This window comes from Melospiza melodia, chromosome 15, assembly GCF_035770615.1.
Source record: "Melospiza melodia melodia isolate bMelMel2 chromosome 15, bMelMel2.pri, whole genome shotgun sequence".
In the NCBI taxonomy this organism is placed as follows: domain Eukaryota; kingdom Metazoa; phylum Chordata; class Aves; order Passeriformes; family Passerellidae; genus Melospiza; species Melospiza melodia.
The window spans coordinates 14,595,076-14,616,036 of record NC_086208.1 but is presented as its reverse complement, the minus strand read 5'-3'; the positions used below and the strand labels follow the sequence as shown (position 1 = coordinate 14,616,036).

Genomic DNA, 20,961 nt, shown 5'->3' with positions numbered 1-20,961 from the left:
TCTGAACAACTCTCCTTGTGTAGAGCTGGTCCCCAGGGCTGGGTCACCCTCCTTCCACAGCCACCAGGCTCAGGCTTCAAAGGGAATGATGCTGATCCTCTGCTCTGACATCTTCCTGCTCCACAACTCCAGCACTACATAGATCACTTGTGGCTGAGCCAAACTTTTTAAAAAGGCAGCCACGTCCTTGGCATTCTGCACACTCCTTCTCCATCGCATGGTGGGAAGAGAGCAACAAGTTTAATACCCTTTGTCCAAACCCAGGCAACAGCTCTTCTTGCTACTCCTCACCCCACCAAAGTGGTGAGGGCATCAGGATCACCTGTCTCAGGCTGTTGAAGACCTTTCCTGGTCCAGCACAATCAGTCAAAACTTAAAATACATTTCCACTGCAGATGCCAACACCTGTGCTGGCTTTGGGCACACGTACATAAAGGAAAGCAAAAAAATGTGCTGATATGGACACACCCAAGCTGGCTCTGCTCAAGGTCCGGAAATCATCTCTGCATAGAAATCTGCATTCACATGACAGGGATAATAGATGCCATAGCTGAACCCCTGCTGGAAGTAGGGTGTTATTAGCTTGGCTCTTGCTGCATGTGCCTGTGCCGTTTCTAGGCCAGCACTCGACAAATCTGCAAGTTACTGTACTGGTGCCATGAGGAGTTTGCAGATTGGATCTGTGCCTCATTGGTGTGAAAAATTCATTTTATATTCTAGTGACCAGCTCTGAGGTTACTGACACAGTCCAAATTCATCACACGTCAGGATTTTCAGGGCCTGAGAAGAGAGAGGGTATTGCACAATGCAGCAAGTGAAAAAGCACATCACACTCCTAGCTGAGGCAAGGCACACGTTTTTGGCAACCTTCTTCTCTCTGGCATCAAGCAGAAAACCTTCCTGTCATCTCCTGTAGCCCACTGTGCATCTCCTCACCACATTTCAGCAACCACAGCATCCTCTGCCCCTGGCCCTTGGCCAACACACAGGGCACAAAGCAAGTGTACCTGGGCACCTTTGGCAGGGTTTCACAGCTGTGCCACAAACACAGAGATGCTCCAGGCTGTTGCACACTGAAAACAGAGCAGAGAGTACTCAGCACCCATGGAACATATCCTGTTTTGGTCGGAAGCTGATATATCAAAAAACCACAATTTGTTCCAAAATAGAAAAAAGCCACGCGCCTCTCAAAGGTAAACGTGCACTTTCCACTACTCTAGTGGAACTGGGGTCCAAACACGCTGTACAAAACCCTCACCCCTAACCCAGGCACCCACTGCAGCAAGCAGCAAGGCAGGCAGGGCTGTCAGTACCTCCCTCACTGGCTTCCTGCAGATCCTGCACGGGACACAATGGGCTGACCCCTTTCCCAGCTCCCCGAGCAAGGGAGGGCGCAGCGCCCCATTTACAGCAGCGTGAGCACAAAGATCACTGGGGTGTTGTTTGCAGCTACCCCCTCACATCCATGGTGGAGAGTCAGCCTGACTCACCAGGAGCTCAGAGCAGAGCCAGGTACAGAGCCAGGCCACACAGAACTGCCTCAGCAGAACTTGAAAGGCTTTTCTGTTGCTCTGACAGAGATGCACACCACAGCCAAAATCTACTTTTTAACCTTTTTAAGCCGCAACCTACAGTGATATTATAATCACAACCATTGACTTAGTGTCCACACAAACTTTCTGCCCCCACGTCTCCTGCTCAACACTGACCTCACTGAGCGAAAGCAGGTGGTATTTTAGTCCCTGACAAGGTATCTACATAAAATCACCCAGTGCCAGAATCCATTTTTAGCACAAACTTTCCTTGAGTAGCACACTTACAACAAAGCCAGTAGGTATTTGATTCCTTGCTTATTTTTAAATGTTATGTCATCTTCCCTGGCAGCGAAATAACACATCATAAACATGCAAAGAGGCACAAACCTCAACCCTGTAGCTGCATTTCTGCATGCTTTAAAAACTGTAGCACAGAACAGTGCTGCTGGCACATTTCAGACCTGGAGGATGAAGAATTCCATGTGGAATAAATGCACAGCAACAGGGGCTGGTGAGCAGGGGCAGCAAACAGCCAAGGGAAAGCTGCTGGAACATCTTTTGACACATTCAGAGATGGATTTTTTTTTTTTTTCTCCATGGGCAGCAAGTAGGTGTGGAAAGCCAGATGAAGAGGAATTCAAAGTGTAAAATTTAAATGTAGGTTCCTGCAGCACTCCTGGCCACATACAGAACTGGCAGCAAGATTCATACATGGGTCAGGAGCTCTGCAAACTGGGCACCATCATGCTGGGCTCCAGCTGAGAGAAGATGAATTTCATGTCACTGGAAGATTCTTTACAGGACAAAACCCTTCCTATGTAGCATCCCATAGACTGTGTACTACCACTGGAGAGGCACAATCCCAAGCTGTCACACTGCAACACCCTCCCTTCTCCACCTCCACAACTGAATGCAGGTCTGGAGCTCTGCAAACTGGGCACCATCATGCTGGGCTCCAGCTGAGAGGAGGAGATGGAATTCATGTTGCTGGAAGATTCCTAACAGGGAAAAAACCCTTCCTATATAGCATCCCATGTACTACCAGTGGAGAGGCACAATCCCAAGCTGTCACACTGCAACGCCCTCCCTTCCCCACCTCCACAACTGAATGCAGGTTTGCTTGTTCATCCCACAAAACACTTCCTAACACAACACTTCCCTGCCTGCAGAGAAGGCTTCCTACTATAACACAGAAACCATAATGCCCAGGGAATCAGTCACACATAGGGCTTCATGTTAGCTTAAATTTATGACCAGGAGCTGAACTCGGGGCTAAGGGTGCACCTGAGCTGTGCCACAGTGCAGATGAAGAAGCAAGGCTGTGGAGCTGGCTGCTGGAGCATTCCCAGCTGCCAGGCATGAACCAGGGCAGAAGTGACACGGGCAGGACACTCTGAGGCAGCATTAATAAAAGCTCTGAAGGAAGCTGGATTCAGTTTTCACGGTTGGAGGACAGCAGTGATTATATAAAGGCTGTATACTGGGAGAGGAGCTTTTCTGACAAGTCCTACGACTTTTCTCCTCTTCTGCTCTGGCTCTGCTGATATCTCTCCTGCTCTATCCCTATCCAGCAAAAAGGATGCCTGGCTGCAGCAAATGGGAACTCAGCTTAGGGAGAAGTTTGAGGCTTTTCCCATCAAGCAGTGCATCAAATGCTTTAATTTAGTAAGCTTTGGGACAGAGGAAGCCATTTAAAAGGGAAACAACAAAATGGCCACATTGCAACGTGCCATTCCACAGCACTTGTGGACAACCCATAAAAGAAATACTGAATTACACTTGTGCTCGTGGAATTGAGGTCTCTCCAGCACCTAACCAGCAACACCCCAAGCTTGCCCCAGAACCACATGTGCCGCTTGCTGATCCCCAGCTCACACCCTGCACCCACACAAGCACTGTCCCTGTCATCCTGCTTGTTTGCTAACTAACACCCTCCTCCCAGGCTGCTCACAAGGCACTCATTGCTCCTTTCACCTTGTCTCTGTGCAGTGCCAAGGGTACAAACAGGAGCCACGTGCTGGCTGCTGCCAAGCTCCCCACTAAAGGGTGAGCAAGGAGGGCCATGGTGTAAGCAGGCAAGTCACAGCTTGAAGGTGATCTTAAATCTATCTACAGCAGAATCACCAGAGCCTGAAAAACTTTAATGAGCACACACAAGGAAAACAGAACTTCTCACCTCTTCTATTTATCTATCAGAGTCTGACAAGAGCCAAAGCACAACAGGAGAGGGGTTCCCATAGAGGATCAATGCTCCTAATGATACGGCAAATTCTGGGAGGAATCCATCATCCAGGGACTAGAGAGTGGGAATGGTTTGGGATTCAGCATTCAACACAAAGCAGGGACATCCACTAACTAATGGTTACTGCAGCCAACATGAGTGCTCTCTCTTCTCTGCTTGAACTTTTCCAATCTGGGTTCTCTCAACCTCCACAGCCATTTCAAATCCCATGTTTTCATCTCCTTCCAGTTCTTCACTCATCCTTTGCAGACAGCTTCTACATGAAGTTAATTCTCTTTATACTCAGCTTCTCCCTGGTTCCTGCCTCCCCAAGGTACTAATTACAATGCAGTTTATTAGCCAGGCACATAACACTTAGACTCTAATTTTGCCCTGCTTTAGAGAAAGCTGGACACCACTGAGACAGTGCACTGCAGTCAGTAACAGGGAAGGGTATTTTTCAAAAGCACTTCAGTGGCTTTGGAACAGGAGCCCCATTTTCAAAGAGACACTTGGAGTAAGTCACTTCTGTCAATGACAGTATGGCTCAGAAAACATCCTTGAAAATAATACCCTCAGGCTCTTTTAAAATCCATCACTTACCAAAGGGTGAGTAAAGCAGCCCCAAGCATTCTTTTCCAGTGAAGCCTCAAAGAGCAAAAGGCTAAACATTTCAGCCCTGACACTTCAGGCAGGTGTGAAGGAAACAGGGATGCCATTCAGCAACAAGGCTGCATCATCACAGGTAGGATAGCACAAAATCACTAGCCCATTAATTAATTTAGTTCAGCCTGTTATGATAACTGCAGGAGACCTTGTTCAAGGCACAAGCACGGGGCACTCTTTCATCCCAGTTACCATCACTGGAGCAGCTCATGCCCATCATCCTACACAAGATGACCATAGAACCTGACAATAACACAGCTAGCACATTTGCTGATTGAGAGAGAAAGCCCAAAACCTAGAAATGTCCCAGATAAAGCCAGGAAATGAGCCCAAGCATGCCTGGTCTGCACCTTCACCACAAAATACAAATAGTAGCTGTTCCTTAGCTAACAAGAGCTACCCCATTGCCTAAGCTGTCCTCTCCCAAGTCTGCCACATGTCACATTGTCCAAATGTGAATAAATCCAGATTTCTCTGGGCACAAATATTAGTCTGGACTGATGAAGGGAGTCAGTTTGGACATGACAGGTCAGGACAGCCAGTTGCAAAGGAAGAGCTTGGCTTGAAAACATTATCCAGATGTGGCAAGAATGTTCCTCTGTTCCTGCCAAGCTGCCACCATCACCAGAATATACCTCACCAGTATTGGTTCAGAGGAATCTAAATGATGGAGGAACAGCAACTTATCTCCTACTTGCCTGAATAGTGAGGGTGAGAAGGAGGTCAGGGAAATTCACAGTGACAGGACTCCTGGAAACACTCCATGAACCTAATATTCTGTGACACTGTCTGGATACCAAGAGTTGTGAACGCAATCAGGATGCTGAGAATCAAATTGAAAGTGTCTGAATCTATGCACTATGAGGTACAGGAGGAAGATAAAGGAAAAAAGAATCAAATGCCATTTTAGTTTCATTTGCACTTCCAGTGTAGCAAAGTTCTGTGCACCTCTTAAAGATCCCATTCCTGGAAACCTCAGTGTGATGCCTAACAGGAATCCATAAAGACTTGGTCAACAGTAACTTGAGTACAAGTATTGGAGTAACACATCCATTCATGTCTAAAGGCCTGGTTAAAGCTAAACCAGAAGACCTGCAAATAGCTTGTGGCAAAGTATGAACTTTTTTGTCCATTTTGGCCAAGCACTCCCCCAAACTGTAATACCAACTCAAAGTACATCAGTTTGAACATGGAAATACAGAAGTATTGAGCTGGAAACATTGTAGGAGAAAAAACTTAGACCATAGAACCTCATACCAAATCCCAGAAAGAACTCTGCATCCAGATTTACCTCCCAGTTTTTACCCTGCTAACCAATTGCTCACTGGATGGCTGCCCATAGATACCAGAGGTGCAATCTATTAATGTGGGAGTATCTGGAAAATTTAGATAACAACAAGGGACCCTGGGCACTGTTCAGGGATAGACTTCAAAAGTTTGCAATCTGAACACACACAGATCTGAATTCTAGAGACTGCATCCAGTATTTCCCAAGAGCCATTATATACAACTACAGTAATTCATTGGGGATCTTACAACTACAGCAATTCATTAGGGATCGATTTAAATAAGAAGGCAAAATAAAAATTCTGGCAAAAAGCTTGTCCAGCATAGAACTAAACTGAATAATTCAAATCGATAAATGCCATTAAAATAAAATAAGGGAGGCTACACCATAAGGCTCGAATGCTTCCACAAGAAACAGCAAGAAGATATTTGAAACTTCTGCCTTCTTGCTAAGAAAGAGCAAAAACTGAGATTAAGTGCAACAGAGAAGCCTTGATGCATCCTAATCCATGGAAAACCCTGAACTTCTGTGCAGTTCTGAGAAAGCTTGTGCAGTTGTGCCAAATGACACAGCAAACCCACAAAACTGTGCCTCTAGCACACGGCTTGCTAGTGTGGCTAAACTTCAGTAGCCATCAAATAACCCCCAAGCTGATTTTGGAATCCACTCATTCACACAGAGATCTGTCAATGCAGAAGAGGCCTCAATTAAGTGAATTAACTCATGGAAGTGCACGGTTTATCTAGCTCCATGGAACACTTGAATCCTTTCAGCCTTTGCTCTCAAGCTCTCTGAAGCTGGTAGGTTTGAATCCCAAAGACTGTGGGAAAGCTTTTCAGTAACCCCCAGCAGCTCCCTTGAGTTACAATTTTTAACAGTATTAAATATTGTCGCAGACATCTTTTATGAAAAATCTGGTTTTTAAGATTTTTCCTCCTGAGAAGCTGAGAGGCCTCAGGAACAAAATGTAAACATTGATTTTCTGCTGCTGTGGAATGCAACAGGTGCATCTGTGATTGGCCCACGTTGGTTGTTTCTAATTAATGGCCAATCACAGCTTAGCTAGCTCGGACAGAGAGTCTGAGACAGAAGCTTTTGTTATCATTCTTTCTTACTCTATTCTTAGCCAGTTTTCTGATGAAATCTTTTCTTCTATTCTTTTAGTACAGTTTTAATGCAATATATATCATAAAATAATAAATCAAGCCTTCAGAAACATGGAGTCAAGATTCTTGTCTCTTCCCTCAACCTGAGACCCCTGTGAACAGCCTCACAAAATATCACAGACTGTAGAAAGAGAACTAACAAAACCCAAAACCCAACCTAGATTGGCACCTTGTGACCCTTGGGCTCAAGGCCATGGGGCTCAAGCACCCATGTGGTTTTAATATCACATTTTGATATCAAAAGTAGAAACCTGTGGTCCAAGCACCCTCCTTTGGACCAAAGCTGGAGAACACAAGGCAGTTCCTGCAGGAACACAGCTGGGCTTAGTGGGCATTCCTTGCACTGAGCACCTTGGATGAGACCATCCGTGTGCAGGATGGATCACCCAAACAGCCATCCCTGCCCTTCACAAACAAGCACCCCAGGACAAGGCATCCCTTCAGCTGGAGCTCCTGTCCCGCAGCCAGCAGCTGCACTGCCCTCAGACATGGGGACCTGCATCACAACTAGCTATAGGCAGCAGCAAACACAGCGTGCATCTCATGCAGAGCCTGAAAGGCCCATTGTAATTAACCACTCTCGGCCCTGTACGCTGGACAGGACAAAAACAAAACCCACAGTTTTCCTTTGCTGGTAAGCCCTAAAAACACTGCCCACTATTTCTCATAAAGGGCCTGTATGCCCAGCACTGTCCCTGTCACAAGCCAGAGCATTTGGCATAGGCTATGGGAGGGGTAACTCCCACAAAAATCACATTTTACGGACAATGCCTGCAGGACAGAAAGAACACCACCATGCTTTAGTCACACAGACATGCTTCTCCTTGGGCTGAACCTTGCTGCTCATTGGGACACCACAAAAACCAGTGACTGATCACCAAGTGCAGACAGGACCCAAGCATAAGGGAAACCATTTACCCCGTGGAAACCAACATTTCTGCAAAGATCATTTCAGTGCCCAAACATGATTAATGGTTTACTTCATGGTGATGCTCTCCCAGCAGAGCACAGTGAGCATCTGACAGAGACTCCCAGAGAGCCTAGGGGGGAAAAAAAAGGTTGGGTTGGGGGGATATGGTGGGGTTTTTGTAATTTTTGTCTTTGTTTAAAACATAAAGATCTATTTTAATGGGCAATGAAAGTTAATTTTCCCAGGTCAAGTCTGTTTTATCTCTGACAGTAATTGCTTTATCTCAACCTACAAGCTTTTTCACCTCATTTTCTGCCCCCACTGTGTTGATGAGGGAGTGAGAGAGAAGCTGGGTGGTGATCTGGCTGCAGACCAAGGTTAACACACCATAACATGTCACCAAGCAAGGTGGACACCCTTTAACAAGAAAAGAGTAAAAGCTTGAAGAATAACTTGGAGAAAATGGCTTTCCTAAATCACAACAATTACAGCTCCTCCTGCAGCTCAGTGAGATGATGAGAAGCAAGCTGTAGGGTTGAAAAACTGCAAGTCTTAAGCTTCTCCTCTTTAAAAATCAAACCTTAGTTATATACTGTTATTTTTCTGTTTCCAAATTACTGGGTAACAAAGGATCCATGCCTAACATGGCAACTCAATGCATTATCATGTAACACTCAGACCATGTCAGGATGAGAAGTGAGCATGTTTCCAGCAGATGAAACTCATTAGCAGGGCACAAGAAGCACCAGGACACCACTGGGGGCATTCCCCTTTCATGTTTTTCAAAATAATTTCCTTTCAGTCAGTGTTTTAACTTCTCTCTTGGAAAGTTTTAGATGCTTGCCCTCTTCTCTCTTGGCATTTCTCAGTGCAGAAAGGCACATCTGGCGTTTTTCAGAGATACAGGGACCTGCCCTGCTACTGTCCCAAGCAATGCACATGCCAGTCCTCCTGCACCTTCCTTCAGAGATTCCTTTCAAGTTAAAGTGTGAGGTTTAGTCCATTCCAGCACCAAAACACTCCCAAGCAAATGTGCCAAACCATGTTTGCATGAAGCTGAGAAGTGGAAAGAGGTAGCAACTATTTCATATCCTCCTTTTCAGAAATAAAAGAACAAGAACTCCAGACAATCTTTCTGCAGCCCTTCCTGGTAAAGTTCCACCAGAGAAAACAAATACCATTCATTGTTTAACAGGACAGCCTGCAAAACTATTAAGTTATGATGTTTTCTCACTCCCTGTTATTCCTTTGGAGGATTAAAGGGATGAAACAAATCTGAAACTACAGAACACTCAGAACTCTGTCCTGCCATGGCAAACACTATTTATCTATCACAAACACTGCAATCCTCTGGCTCTGCTCTGTTTGAACATAGGTGCTCCATCTAACACATATTCCAAGAAGACTCCAGGAAAAATACTTCCTTTTCACCTTAAACATAAATTCATAGAGTAATTCCTCTGTTTTAGGAATGCAGAGGGCACCACTACCTGTCACCCTCCAGTGCAAAGCAATTCCACATTGTTTCATGCAGTTCTCCAGGCATTAAAATGTTAGGTATCACCCTAAACAACACACATTTCAAGGCTGTTTCTTCTATATTGACCCAAACTCAACGCTGATTTCAATTCAGCCAGAATTCTTCCAGTGGGAGACAAAAAAAAAAGTATGCCACAAATATACCACTGTTCATCTCTGAAAATGAAAAGTGAAACATTTTTGAAAGGTTTCTGTATTCTTCCACACCCACACCACACATCTCAGCAGCCGAACTTTCTTTCAGTTTCCTTATAACAGAGTTTGTAGTTGCCTTAAAAAAAACAAACAAAAAAACCAAATAACTAAAGACAATGTTGGATTTGGATGCAAACATCAAAGCACCAAAAAAAACCCCTGCTATAGTTGCTACAAAAAGTGGGTGAGTCATGAAGACCTCAATACAACTGAATTATCCAGGTTCTGTCAAAAACTTCACTGTCATTTGATGGATCACCACAAAACTAAATTTTAAGTCTTTTTCCACTTCCAGTAAACTAAGGAATTATGAATTACACCGGAGAACAGCACGGTAAGTGTTTCAAAAGGATACTTTAATATTAAAAATAAGCCAATTCCAGTAATCCTTGCCCAGGAAACAGATGCAGCATGAAATAACAACTCCTGTGCCCCCACACCAGCTCTCATAGCCACTTATCTAAGAGCCACTGTGCCTGCAAACATGCAGAAACCATCCAAGTGATAGCTGCAGACACCAACATGGTGTTAAAAAAATACAGAGAAATCATCTGGCTGCTTGGTGAGGTTTGGAAAGGCTACCATGAAGGGAGAGGCAACAGAGGGGAAAAACAGAAACCAAAGCACATTCCTTTTCTTCTTGAAAATAACAATGATGATAAACATTCCAGCAAACCAGAAATAAATATTTTGCTTTCACACTCCAGTCATCTAAAATAACTGACTGGGTTCAGGCACTGCTGCAACAGAAGCTCAGTAAAGGATTTTCAACTTCAATACGGTGGGCACTGTGCAATAGCAGGAGGGCTGCCTGCCTCACTTCAGCAAGGAATACTCAGGTGGCAAAATGCTGAAGCACATCAAATTAAGAATAAGACTGGGGAAAAAAATTTGCTAACTGGAGAACTTAGAAAATCTGATTTTAGTTCTGAGGAGTCTCCTAGTTTGCTGAGGGAGGAGAGGCAGATCCAGACCTGTGCTCTAAGTTTTCACCTCTGTATGATTAGGACTGCTTACCCTGCTAAACATCTGGGAAAAAGAACATTCCTTCTCCCCCTCCTCTCAAACAGAAACAGCTTGGATGCAGGATCACCTCTCTGAACACCACAGAATGCTTCCCATAACAGGGCAGAGCCCTCCCAGCATGGATGGGAGGAATGACAGACACTGCAGGAGCTTCCCCAACAGCGTGCCATCACTCCTGATCCTACTGACAGCACACAGAGCAGGGCAGTGTGAAATCTGCTCCTGGAGCAGGCACCACTGTTTGCTTTGCACTGCCTATCTGCAAAGAGACAGAGCTTCTAGTGCCTGTTCCAAGGTGACCTGGAGACAGGACTCTTGGGGTTCCAGTCCTGGTTTTGCTGCAGAGCTATAATGAAGCCTTGTAAATCAAAATCAGTGGCCCATTTTCCTGCGCAATAGGGAAAATTAAGTCTTCCAAACTTCACTGGAGTACTTAAAGGAGTTACTACACAAAGTACTATCACGTTTATTTAAACTCTTTTGGATGATGCTTAAAATACAACACTTGTGGTTTCATCTGGTGCTGATCAGGAGACAAAGCCACACTAATTCATCCAAGGTGCAACCTCACCCACTGAACAGCTTGCCATTGTTTGATCTTCCTGTGAAGGAACAGCAGGAGACCAAGCAGTCTACAAGGATTATAATACACAGAGGACAAATTCTTCTTGATGAATTGCAGAATAACCCTTCTGAAGCAATAAATGTGCACTGCTGTAGCAGGACAGAAGTTGGATTTTGGTCCTTTACAATATCCTGAAAGTAAAGGACACAAAAACCCATAAACCCATGCAAACCTGACAGACATCCCTTTTTGGGTAGCAGGGAGTATCTGCTCTGCCTTGCAGAGAAGGGGAGGGATCACAGTTCCACTGAGCCCTCTCTGGGACAGGGCTACAGGACCACTAAAAGAGTCACACTGCATGAAATTCCCAAGCACGAATGGCACAGCCCTTCAGAGCAGGGCATTCTCTGCTCTGACTCTAGACCCCTTTAAACCTCAGCCGCAGGAACACTGCAGAGTGTGTAAACCACAGTGTGTAAGCACTGCAGAGTGTGTAAACCACACAGAGCCTGTCACACAGGCACCCTGCAAGAGCTAGAGGGGTTCTGGAAGTGAAGGCTGGCCAGAAGAAACGGGACATTGGTTTTACAGTGGACCACAGCATTTCTAACTGTTCCTTCTTTCAGAGCCTACAAACATCACTTGGCCCGTACAGAGAAATTGAAGAACTCCCAAACTTTCTGCTAAAAAAATCTAAAAAACACTAAAATCAATGATTTTATATTCAGCCATCAAGTGCATTTTGCCTTTAAATGGATTTAACCAAGAAGACATCCGGTTGTAAGTTGCACATAATAGATAGTATCAGAGATAAGCATGTTACCACTACACCTTTTCACCTATTGGTAGCAGATAAAAAACCCCTTTCTCCTAATCAACACATAAATGCCTGTTACAAGTTTTGATAATCAAAAATCCACACTAGGATTGGAATTTGTTTCTATAACTTTATTGAAGTTTTTATGTTAATGTGTCCATGCCACACTCCGACTCACACCCCACATGAGCCTGAAAGCATCAGGACCCAGAGCTGGATCTGGTTTCTGCTCCATCCTGCAGTAAAAGACCCAAAAAAAAAAATCAGAAGGCTACTTTGAGAAGAAATATGAATGTAGTCAAAAGAGCTAGTTTAGAATAACTTTCTGTGCAACTCAGCTGCAGAACAGACAATATTCTCTAATGGGAAAGGCACACTAGAAACAACTTTCCAGAAATAACACTGCCAGCAAAGATATATTAAGGGAAAATGAACGGTAAGCAATAACCAGCCAATGCTTGGCAATACTCATCCCCACTAAAACGTTTATTTTTCACTCCATGGGTTTCTTCCCCTTTAACTACCCCAGTGACAAATAAATTATGAATATTACAGCTAATTTATTACTCAGCACGGCTGAGAATGGAGAGGAAAAAAAGGCAGCAATATTTTCAAGCTGATTCTTATTCTAGAGAAACAAATACTTTATTAAAAACAATAGTAAATTAAAAAGGAAAAACTACTTTTGTAGTTAAGTCTGCCCATGCCTAGGCCATTCAGGCTCTGCTGCTGCCAACCAATCAAACGTTTTATCAACAGCTTCAGAGACAGAATCAAGCTCTTAATCTCTGCCTCAGTTTCCCCACCTGTGACACTTGTCCCATCCCATCCATTCACACTGCAAATACACAGAGGCAAGTTCTATTGTGCAGCACCAAGGACAACAGAAAGCTCTGAAGCACTGCAGCACTCCCCAAACTGACTTTAATGACATCCTCCATGTAGATCTTGCCAGATTCCAAGGAGGGTTTGATCAGGTCTGCACCACAGAATACAATATTGTGCTTGTTATATTTAATATGCGAGAGCAAAACAATTTAAAAAAATCCAAGAGCCAAATTCTGCTGTTAACCCCTCAGTTCCCAGCTGTCCATCACACAGGGCCCCTACTTCTGTTTGTTCCACCAGGAACCCTTTGGTCATTAAATTCTGTATTTATCTTTGATACTTATCTTTTTCCTGAAGATGGAATTTCAGGATTTTCATTGATATCTCAAACCCCAGCAGCAATAAACCCGCACAGAAGGAGCCTGTCTGAGACCACATACGCACACACACTCACCTGGAGTCACACAGCACTAATTTTACTGCAGACACTTAGTTAAGAGGGTTTTCTCAGGCTGCAGTCAAACACTGCTGCATGGGCAAAGCTCTCCCTAGGAAGTTAAGCACGGCTCAAAAGTTTTCATTCAGCAAAACAAGAAACAATTTGGCATTCATTCCCACGCAAACACCAATGCACCCTCCTTGGGAGGGACCAATTATTTTCCTTTCCATCCCATGCTCAGGCCAGTCATCCTCTATCACTTGATAAAACACATGAATAGCTGCATTCAGAGCTGTAGCAAACAGAGACAGCTCAGTAAAGCTCTGTAAAAACAGCTCCCCAGAGCACACCACAGAGCTGGTTCCCAACGTGCTTCCCATATGCATTGCCCTTTATCTAAAGGAGCCCATGACTTTGGCAGATGTTGGATGCTTGCAACTAGGTCAGTTTGAACCAGAGTGAGCTGAGGCTAAAGGCCAGGGAGAGAAATTAAACTGCACTCCTGCTCCACAAACTGTGGCTGTCAAAGAGAGAGCTCCTTGCCTTCTGCTCAAGCAATGATTTCACCACTGGCTAGGCACAAGATCTGACTGGCAGGGTGATGAAATGCCTCAGAGATGAACCGTCAGGAGCGCTTGGAACGTTATTACCGGCAAAAATATTCCCAAATACAGAGCATGTAGGAATTCACGGGGAGGGAGGGAGGCAGACAGGCAGCAAAGTGTTGCCAAGGTATGTGAATCAGCCTTATCGAAACCCCCATCGCTGCGCGGCTGGCATGACTGATCACACTGCTGCATCCACCCGAGAGGCACAGGGCTCCAGCTGGAGAACAGAGGCTCCAGCCCTCCCCTCCTCATGCCATCTGCACCAGCCACCCTCAGCTCTTTAATCCACTGCCCAACGCTGCAGGAGAGCAACTGCAGGTGGGAATCGGCTGGGCTGCTTAAAAGTTGCTGCAAAAACCCTGAGTAACTTCTGCAGCAGGGACGCCTGCAGACTACAAGCAGCATTTTCCCCACTGCCACTGCAGTTGCTGGGAAATTCAAGTTTCCAAAAGCACGCAGGAGTAATTAGATGAAGCCAAATAAATGTGTACACAAAACCTTACACGAATATGCAAATAATAGGGTGTATTCAGCAGCCCCAGAAATTAAAGCAGCAGCGCAGGCTTGTATTTGCATAAACTATGCAGGATATGGCACCGAGTAATTTTGGAACATGTGCATTTTGCAAACAGCAAGCATAATAATAGACAAATATTTTGGAACGTGACATTGATCAAATACTCCCTAAAACTTCACAAGAAGAACCTCAGAGACACTGCACTATTTAAACACAGACATCTACTGCTGGCATCCTGGGGTATTTTCACTGCTGAGTTCTGTGGGAAAAGAATTGGACTTTATATAGATTTTTATCAGCATTTATTATTTATAAAGCCCTGTTGGCAAGCAGAATGTTTTATGAACAAATAAAAGTGAATGATCCTTGCTTAAAAACCACATAATGAATGAATGTATACTTTGTATATATATGCAAGTGGTTGCTGCTAGTCTATTGCACTGTGAACATGGAAAAGGGGAGGTTTTTTACAACTCTAAAAAGAAGTAACAATAGCCACTTCTAAATGTACTGACATGAAAGCCAAGCCCAATCCAAACTGAGCTCTTCAATCACTCCTGAAAAGCCAAGCCCCTGGCTTGTTTTCTTAACAAGCTGAGTTTCTGCCCTCATGGTCTCCCTCAGACAGAATCTGAGGAAACCAACTTGTCACCGTATAAGGCAAAAAAAAAAGGTTTCTCTTCCTGAGTTACAAATAACTAGGGAAAGTCACACATGCGGCCAAAGAAAGCAGAACTACAATACAGAACTCCCTCACTGCTGACAGGCTAAAATTAGTAGTTTATTCAACTGCCCAGAACTATACACTGTGCCTGTCGTGTGCAGCATCTCCCTCTTTGCCTGCCCTGCTGTTTGCTCTCCACTTTGTCTCTCTCGCCTGCTAATTTGTCCCTCGGGGAGCAGCCCAGCAGCCACCACCGAGCCCCGCCGGTCCCAGGAGCCCGAGCAAATGAAAATCCACTTACAGCTACACCTGGGCAACTCTGCAGTGCCTCCCCTGATTCCACCCCACGGCAGCACCTGAGAACAGCACCTGGCCCCACGGGACACTCGGTCTGCAAAAACCATTAAGTGCTCCGTGCTTTCCAGCAAGCATCAAAGATGCTGCTGCTCTCGCTCCCCTGCAGCACCTGTAAGCACAGTGCTGGGCAGATTGGCTTCAAGCACAGATTCACCCTCCAATGACAATTCCACATTTGCATCTGCTCATTGTATGAAGAGCATCGTGGTATTTGCAATGACGGCAGAAAAATTATACAGGGAACAGAGGAACACTTGCCCAGTGCAGCTGGGCCACTGCTTATGCATGCTAGGGATTGTTTTGAGTTTAAGTTTGCTTTTATTTTCCTTTCCCCCCACTGCCCAGTTCCCTGTTACTGCCTGTGGATCCTGCTGGCCATGGAGCTCAGGACACAGAGCTGGAGAAAACAGAGAGCAGGCAGAGAGCTGCTGAATTTATCTCATCAGGGAGGAGGGAGGGCTCTGGGAATCGCAGAGCTCTGCGAGGCTGATTCGAGGCTGGGCTGTGTGAAACACAAAGCACGCCCCAGGAGTTGGGGAAAACGGGAAAAGAAACGCGAAACTGGCGAGGAGTGAGCAATGCAAAGGAGTTTGAGGGAAATGCCACACTGGGGACTGATGCTGCCGATCCTACGCTCCAACACCCCAGCCAAGCGTGCTGATATACATCCCTCCAGCAGATCCATGCATTCCTGGCACACCGGTGCCCACCGGGTGACATCACCCGTGGGCTCTTCCCTGGCTATTACTTTGAGGAAGGATTATCCTACACTCATTCACACTAACAGCTCATTTTGCAAGCAGCTCATCGGAAACAATATATTTACTTGCTAAGGTGTTACTCACATAAAGCAGGCGTGTTCCTGTCAGGCTCCTACAAATTAAGTTATATCCATATATACTCACCTAGGGTATAGAGCTGCTGAATTTATCTCATCAGATGTGGTGCAGTTTCCTTTGGAATTACAACTATGTTTCAAACTAAACTTCTGTTTTATTATATGGAGATGAATTCTAATTTCCATTTCATATTAAGAGGGAATATTAACCATGGTTAGTTTAGTCACATACCTTGAAAAATTATAGATCACGTTCAGTACACATTTGCATAAGTAGTTTTGAGCATGTGAAAGAAGCAATGCTAAATGCTGAATACAAGTACCAAATGCAGAGTTCTTACATTTACTGTAGAATATATTATGTGTATGGCCTCAAAAAGCCTCAGAGATTACGAATACATTTCTTTTCCATGGAAACTATAATTCTCAAATCCAGCAAGCTATTTTAAGAAATTTAAATCAACTATACACTTACATCTGCTGGAAGCAGAACATTTCCACAGGCTGTACACTTCAAGGCACAAGCACAGCCGTATGGACATCTTCCCAACTCTTCTACTACACTTCTGCCTCTGACACCACATCTCACTATGCAGATTTAGTACTAAAGTCTTATTTGGATTGTTCTGCGCCCAACACCGAGACTTTCGGGGCTGCTGCGCTTCGCACCGCCGCATCACTTAAGAGGATGAGGGAAAGCGGTAACGCGGGAGGCACGAAATAAATGCCCCGCTGGCTTGTGCCGGTATTTATTGAGCGCGAAGCGGGAAGGCTGGCGCTGGAGCCGGGTGCCCGGGCAGCCCGCGCTGGTGCCGGCGCTGCCCGGGCACGGCCGCGCTCCGGGCGCTCGGGAGTCCCGCGGAGCGGCCGCACAAGTTGGGCGGCAGCGGGTGGGTGACCCCTGGGCGCTGCTGAGTCATTTCAGCCGCCCAACGCCGGGCTGCCCTGACCCCCCCGGGCTGGGGGCTGCCCGCAGAGCCGCGGAAACTTCCCCCGCGCTCCGCCGCACTCACCAGGTAGGCTCCCACCGTGCCCTGGGCCAGCATCAGGGCGCACTCGGACACCAGGAAGAGCTGGATGCTGGAGAAGCAGGAGACCTTCCTCCGCCGCCTGCGCTGCCGCGGCGCGCCGGCCCCCGGGAGCTCGCTGCCGCCGCCGCCGCCCGCCGAGCCCCGCTTCCCCGGCATCCTCCCGGGCACCGCCGCTCCGCCGCCGCGGGATGGCGGGCCCCGCGGCTGCTCCGCGCCTTCCTCCTCCTCCTCCGCCTCCTCCTCCTCCTCGGGGTGCCAATCACAGCGGCAACCCGCGGCTGCCTCTCCGCCCGCGGGCTGCTGCCATGGCCAGCTCGCCGCCGCCTCCGCCGCCGCCTCCTCGCTTCTCCCCTCCCCTCGCCCGGCCGCGCTCCCTCTCTCCGCCGGCTCCGCGCAGGCCGAATCCGCGTCCCCGCCGGCGAGGGGCGGGGAACGCGAGGGGCTGGGGCTGGGGCTGGGGCCGGGGCTGGCGGCGGCTCCGCGGCGGGCGGGGCGGCCCCGTTCCCGTCCCCGTTCCCGTCCCCGTCCCGGGCTGCGGGCCCGCCGCCCCTGCCCCGCGCTCCGGACGGCGGAGCGAGCGGTGATGCTCCCGCACGGCGCCGGCTGCGCGGGCTCTGCCCGCAGGTGGAGGGCAGGATGCCCCCTCATCCTCCCGGCCGGCTCCGTGCCGGTGTGTATCCCCTGTTCCATTCGGTTTTAGGAGCCCCTTCGCAAAGGGAAACGGAGGCGCCACAAAGATTAAATGTTAGAAGAAGTGAGGCTGGAGGTGACTTGCGTCGCACCGCCGCTGCCATGTGCGCCAGGCTTGGCCGTGCTTGGTGCGCCTGGCACCTGCCATCCGTGGTGCCCTTTGTGGTCAGCCCCACCTCGAGTTCTAATTTCAGGAGATGTCTTCTCTTAAAAAACCACTAATCTTCACTTCTACTATTACAGATCGCATTCCTTGTCGGTGTAATTGCAAAACCTGATCTGTTTCACTCTTGAGATGCACTTTTCTTGTTCATTTCTGGATCCACACTGGGGGCTGCTGTTCTACTTCCTTGTGTTATTAAACTCCAAGTTATATGGAACTTTAAATCCACGATTCATTTAGTACTGGGATGCTCATGGCCTTCGAGAGGAAGAATTTTTTGTGAAGACGCCGGTTACCCTTTTCAGAAATACCCCATGACTAGCATCCTATATTTCATTTTCATTTAGTACTGGGATACCCATGGCCTTTGAGAGGAAGAATTTTTGTGGAAACACAGGTTACGTTTTTCAGAAATACCCCATGATTTGCGTCCTAAATTTCATTTTCAAAGGTAGTTGAGGCCTTGAAGCTCCTGAACACCTCAGAAGATATCTTTGAAAATGGAGCTTAGGACCGTTCTAATTTTCAGACCATAAACCAGTCAGCACCAGGAAGTCAAGAGAACTGATATTTTGAATGAGCCCTTTTTAATTCCCATTCCCTTTTTGAGTTTTTTCTCCCAAAATATTATCACCTCTTGGGAGCTTTTTATTTTGGCCTATTTTACGTGAATAACCATATTAACCACGATACTGAAAATCTCTGAGCGGTGTCTCCACCCAGGCTGATGAATCTTTACTGGTGCACATTGCAGAACTGCAAACCATTGCTGGAGAGAAAATGCAGAGACCTGGCACAGTCCGTCGCTGCCCTTCGCTCATCAGCTGCCAGCAGGTCCCTCCCAAGCTGAACTTTGTCTTGCCACAGCTTTTCCAGCAGGTCTGTGCCACATCAACAGGAGTCAATAATCCGCTCCACCTCAGGGACGCAGCCTCCAATATCAATGGCCTGAGGCGTCATTATCAAATAATTAGTGAGGAGAACAGCCCGGTGCTTGTAGATGAGTGGTCTTAATTTTAATGAGATACTCATCAGTCCTCCAGACATTGCAAGGCTCACAAGATGAGCATTAGAAGCTGCCTGGGGCCTCAGCTCCCAAGGTTTTTGCATGAGCCCATGAGAAACTGGCTCTTCCCTACAGGTTTCTGCCAGTCCATGAGGTATTTGTTTTCCATCCTGAAAAAACTGGTTCTTCCACCAGAGAAACCCCAAAAAGGCAAGTGTTCTGTAAATCTCTTTAGAAAACAAAAGTGCTCATCGCCTTCCTAAAATGTTTATTTAGGCACCTCTTCTGTAAAAATCCTGAAGTTGGGAAGCTAGCAAGGTCTCTATCTCTAGATGGGTGAATTCACAGACTAATTCAATTAGTGTGGCTAGACAGATGCTTTGCTCCAGGTGGATGCTGCAGTGCGTGATAAACAGGATGGACAAGCTCACAGACTTTTAAATAGGTGAAACCAGAGTGGTGTCTCTTAAAATACTTGAACATACAGAGTTATGCTAGGGGAAGTTTTAAAATTTCTTGAAAAAAACACATCCAACAGAACCAACACAGATTTTTGGGGCATGCTGGTCTTTCCAGTCATCTTCTGCCTGCTCTAGGTTAGATGCTAAAGATATAAAATCTCATCTAACTCACTGAGTACATATCTGGAGGCAGAAGTAAACTTCTGCACGTGCTACTGCAGTTACCAATATTCAAGTTGATGCTTTAAAACTCTTCAGAATATATATATATGTATAAATGTAATATATACAAATGACATCATGTGTCTTGATCACATCTTAGACATCCTGTTGGAAGAGTTTTTTCAGGCTGATACACTGCTTGTCTTTCACAAGGAAAACAGCTGCTAGAAAAATTTGACTCTAATACTAATTATCTGAAACATCTGGTTGCTTGGTTTATTGCAGCAGAATACAATTTTCAGTTCGGTTTCTGTCCAGAAGAGACAGAATGCCTGGGTTTTTTGCTCTTATTTATGTCGTATACTCGCAATTTTTTCCTCTAGAAAAGTTCCTCCTGGTTTGCTCTGCTGAAAGAAAGAGTGAGGGTCTTGCATCTCCACTTGAGGTACATTGGTAGACCTGAGTTTGCTTTTTGCTGCCTCTAAACAGACCACATTCCTGAGAGATCTCAGTAGAATGCTTCAGGGATGGACAAGTGACCTGGTTGGATTTAATAGTTAATTATTGCTATAGCCAAACAGCTTTTCTGGCCTAAATTGACTCAGCTTTAACTACTAATGTGTGGAATACTAATGTTCTTGGATTATCATTAGCCTAGAATAAAAAATTACTCTACAGCTAGAATAGTCCCTTCTCCTCAGGGCTCGGCAGTTTTGCCAGCTCAGTTCTCAGCTCTTTCCACATCCAAAGCAAGCATTTTCCCCACAGTAATTTCTACTAAAGCATCTTGCAGATACCCTGTCAGGTTTTCATAAACACTCTGAGATTCATTGCTGGCCGGCAGCGTGCTGCCCTAGATAAGGGTGGGCACTCCAAACTTAAACCAGCCAATCTTAAACCAACCTGTCTTAAATCTCCTGAGACCATCTCATCACACCTTGGCTCTGGACATCTCCTTGCTCCCGGGCTTGTGGCAACATTCACCTCTGGATAACCTTAGCAGACAGAGTTTTCTTAGTCCCTCACCTTGCTGAAACAATTTCTGCTGTAGTTCACTTTCCCCCTTCCTGTTCATGGTTACTATTACTCCAAATTAGCTGTGTAATCTTGATGCTAGGCAGGCATAACTTTTTTGATCCATATTCAGAGTCATTGCCTGTTGTGTGGCACTGAAGAACTGAGAGAGAGCTGTGCAGGGTGAGGACCTTAGTGAAGTACTTGACTGGTATCTTACACCTCAAGGGGCAAAAGTGCAAACTGAAAATCTAA

General features: G+C 46.2%; 1 protein-coding gene and 1 long non-coding RNA gene across 2 annotated transcripts in view; one reads left to right on the top strand and one right to left on the bottom strand.

Moving 5' to 3' along the window:
- SLCO3A1 (solute carrier organic anion transporter family member 3A1) overlaps positions 1-17,372 on the bottom strand; it is a 140,702-nt gene extending 123,330 nt beyond the window's left edge. The window contains exon 1 of the mRNA XM_063169893.1: positions 17,193-17,372. Within this exon, the coding sequence (XP_063025963.1) occupies positions 17,193-17,366 (174 nt within the window). The 5' untranslated portion in view covers positions 17,367-17,372. The remainder of the gene's footprint in view (positions 1-17,192) is intronic.
- The window catches only part of LOC134425339 (uncharacterized), a 45,433-nt gene continuing 41,593 nt past the window's right edge, over positions 17,122-20,961 (top strand). The window contains exon 1 of the long non-coding RNA XR_010029636.1: positions 17,122-17,195. This is a non-coding gene — a long non-coding RNA (uncharacterized LOC134425339). The remainder of the gene's footprint in view (positions 17,196-20,961) is intronic.